Source organism: Eucyclogobius newberryi, unplaced genomic scaffold (genome assembly GCF_026437365.1).
Source record: "Eucyclogobius newberryi isolate DKJ021-1_F unplaced genomic scaffold, fEucNew1.0.hap1 SCAF_19, whole genome shotgun sequence".
In the NCBI taxonomy this organism is placed as follows: Eukaryota; Metazoa; Chordata; class Actinopteri; order Gobiiformes; family Gobiidae; genus Eucyclogobius; species Eucyclogobius newberryi.
The window spans coordinates 6,188,974-6,192,468 of record NW_027315823.1 but is presented as its reverse complement, the minus strand read 5'-3'; the positions used below and the strand labels follow the sequence as shown (position 1 = coordinate 6,192,468).

Below are 3,495 nucleotides of genomic sequence, written 5' to 3'. Positions count from 1 at the left end.
CCGAACGTCAAAGAGGGCGAGGAAGGTGAAGAAGAGTCTCCCTGGAATAAAGCCGGTTGGTCTCTGACACAACAACTATTCTAGTCACAAAAACACATCATGACCTCATGGGCTTTGTAACGCCAAAGCAATGGGAGGAGTACTTTTACGGACTACGACAGAGTCTGAGGACTACGAAACGTCTGAGGAATAAAGTCTGGCGGTAATGCAACACTCGGATGCCAACCGCCATAAAACAACAACAACAACAACAACAAGAAGAGTCTCCCTGGAATAAAGTCTAAGGGATAAAGTCTGGCGGTAATGTAACACTTGGATACCAACCGCCATAAAACAACAACAACAACAACAACTACGACAAAGTCTGAGGAATAAAGTCTGGCGGTAATGCAACACTTGGATGCCAACCGCCATAAAACAACAACAACAACAACAACAACTACGAAACGTCTGAGGAATAAAGTCTGGCGGTAATGCAACACTCGGATGCCAACCGCCATAAAACAACAACAACAACAACAACAACAGCAACGCTTGGATGCCAACCGCCATAAAACAACAACATAAAACACCAACCAAGAAGAAAAAGCCTTGGAGTTGGCAATCATTGGATTGGTTTATCCAGACGAACGAGCGAGCGATCAGACGGCTGAGGGAGGAATCAAAGCAGAGTCGGAGAACCATCAGATCTGTGTGTAGCTGTAAGGTTCAATAAAGCTCCTGGGCCCGTCCCCGTGTCTCCTCATTGTCTCCACCTGTCTGAACATCCATCCGGCCTTAAGTAGTGCTCTGGCCGGCTCTCCAGAGCAGTGACAGCTACACACCTGAACCAGCACCTTACAGTCCACTAGTCCGGAGTTATCTCTCCAACGACAGGTGAGGAAGATTAGCGCAGTAAGATACAGGTGTTCCCCCTTCATACGGGAGACAGGGGTTCAAATCTCACTTTTGCAAGTTGTTTTCACTTTTATGATCTTCTCTGTCCCTGGAACTGCAGATTATTTGTTATTTCAATTGTATTTACTTGCATTTTCATTTCGGTGGAACAGGCTAAAACGTCTCTGCTCCAGTGAAGATGGCGGGGCTGGAGCCGCTGTACACCTGCAACAGGGACAGGATCATCTGTGCCGATGACGCTGTGGTGTTTTTGGTGCACTGGGTGCTGACCACAGCAGGATACAGGTGCATCGGCTCCGGAAACCAGGTGACATGCTAATGCTAACAGCTGCTAACGATATGAGATGAGACGGCAAGATAATGCGTAAACATGATACACAACTTTAAATGTTACAGTTGTGACAACCCAAATAATTGTCAAACTATTTATATTTTAGACGGACCAGTCGTTGTTTTAATTGGATCAGATCAGGTTATTATATTTTTGGGAAGTGTGTCGCAGCTAAAAAAAACAGCAATCTATCCGTTTAAACTTCTATTTAAAGGTTTGTACAAAAATAGCGATTAGTTGTCCCTGTTTTGATTCATTCTGTCACATCTTCTTTATCGTGAATATGTCGGTGTAATCCCTCATTCGTCCTGGAGTGTTCCATTGTAGAAGAAGATTCAATTGTATCAGACCCTGTTTTCTTCAAAAAACTATACGTTTTGACTCTCTTCCAAGAGTCATTCTCATCACTCTCATCATTCTGCGAATCAAAACGGGAAACTCAGAAATGTATCCTACTCTGAGTAAGCCCTGCCCACCAAGTTCCCCCTGTGTGACTGAGCTCCGCCCCCTATCTCTAAGGGAGCGCCCAGCCACCCGGCGGAGGAAACTCATCGCTTGTATCCGCAATCTTGTCCTTTTCGGTCATCACCCAAAGCTCATGACCATAGGTGAGGTCAGGAACGTAGATTGACCGGTAAATCAAGAGCTTTGTCTTTGGACTCAGCTCCTTCATCACCACAACAGTCCCATGCAGCGACTGCATCACTGCAGCCGCTGCACCGATCCAACTGTCAAACTCACGCTCCATTCTTCCCTCACTCATGAACAAGACCCCGAGATACTTGAAATCCTCCACTTGGGGCAAGGACTCCCCACCCACCTGGAGAGGGCAAGGACTCCCCACCCACCTGGAGAGGGCAAGGACCCCCCACCCACCTGGAGAGGGCAAGGACTCCCCACCCACCTGGAGAGGGCAAGGACTCCCCACCAACCTGGAGAGGGCAAGGACCCCCCACCCACCTGAAGAGGGCAAGGACTCCCCCACCCACCTGGAGAGGGCAAGGACTCCCCACCCACCTGGAGAGGGCAAGGACTCCCCACCCACCTGAAGAGGGCAAGGACCCCCCACCCACCTGGAGAGGGCAAGGACTCCCCACCCACCTGGAGAGGGCAAGGACCCCCCCACCCACCTGGAGAGGGCAAGGACTCCCCACCCACCTGGAGAGGGCAAGGACTCCCCACCCACCTGGAGAGGGCAAGCCATCTTTTTCCGGTTGAGAACCATGGCCTCGGAGGCGTTGATTCTCATTCCAGCCGCTTCACACTCGGCTGCAAACCGGCTATAAGCTTCCTCTTAATCAGTTACACAAGGAGGAGAGAGAGTGTGAGCCAGGGACAATAGGAGGCTAATAGCCCATAAAAGGACTGATAGTAAACAAAGAGGCTAGTTAAATATCTGAGTTCCCGGTCTTGATCGCAGATTGAGAATGACTCTTGGATAAGAGTCGAAATGTTTCACAAAAACAGATGATGAGTACAGATGATACAAGTGAATCTTTTTCTACAATTTATCTTGAATAGCATAACCAAATGAAACAGTTTGTTTTGAATCTAAATAGTGTAAATTTTCCACGTCCCCAGGCGCGCAGCAGTGATGAGAGGTCCGAGCTGCTGCCGTCTGACTGGAACAGTAACAATGAGGTGTACACCCTCAGATACAAGCACACGGACACAGACACGCCCTACATGCTCATATGCATCCCCATCGAGGGCGACCTCTTAGTGAACTTTGTGGTAAGTGCAGCTTCAAGGAGACGGACTCTGACTGTCGCATGGGATAGAGCCCCAGCACATGATGTCGCACTATCTCTGTTTCTTAAAGTAAAAATGTTCTGTTCATTTTCAGATTTTTACCTTAATTTTTTCCTTAAAAACAAAAACCTTTTTCTGTTTCACACAGAACACAAGCGATCGGGAGGTGTTGGACTTGATGGTAAACATTAGTGACCACGTGAACGCTGACCAGCTGCAGACATTCAGCAGGTTTGGTTTTGATTCTTCTATTTTACTCCATTTTTTTATTTTAAAGAATCTCTAGAGATTTTGAACAGTGGGATGTGAATAAGGTGACGTGTAGAAACCTGAGCACTGACTGCTGTTTGCACTCAAAACTAACTAGCTGCATTCAAACAAAAATAAATGCATTCATCAGTAATCCATGTAGTGTTCTGGAAAATTATACCAAAAATCTATACATTGTAATTGTTTCTAAGGTTTTTGGCCCATGGGCTTCATTTGACAGGACAGTACAGGATAGAGAGAAAGGG

The 3,495-nt window shown here is 47.2% G+C and overlaps 1 protein-coding gene across 1 annotated transcript; it reads left to right on the top strand.

Annotated features, from left to right (window-relative positions):
* Positions 1-1,072: 1,072 nt before the first annotated feature.
* On the top strand, positions 1,073-3,024 carry LOC140366272 (proteasome inhibitor PI31 subunit-like). Its single transcript, XM_072452938.1, has 3 exons — positions 1,073-1,204; positions 2,810-2,962; positions 3,010-3,024. The coding sequence occupies exons 1-3, from the start codon at positions 1,076-1,078 to the stop codon at positions 3,022-3,024; spliced, it is 297 nt and encodes a 98-aa protein (XP_072309039.1). The 5' UTR covers positions 1,073-1,075.
* The last annotated feature ends 471 nt before the right edge of the window (positions 3,025-3,495 follow it).

What these genes read in the sequence shown, in the direction of transcription:
- LOC140366272 (XM_072452938.1), top strand. Translation starts at nt 1,076, where the DNA reads ATGGCGGGGCTGGAGCCGCTGTACACCTGCAACAGGGACAGGATCATC. An exon ending in GCATCGGCTCCGGAAACCAG is followed by an intron (nt 1,205 to 2,809) that starts GTGACATGCTAA and finishes CCACGTCCCCAG; the next exon opens with GCGCGCAGCAGTGATGAGAG.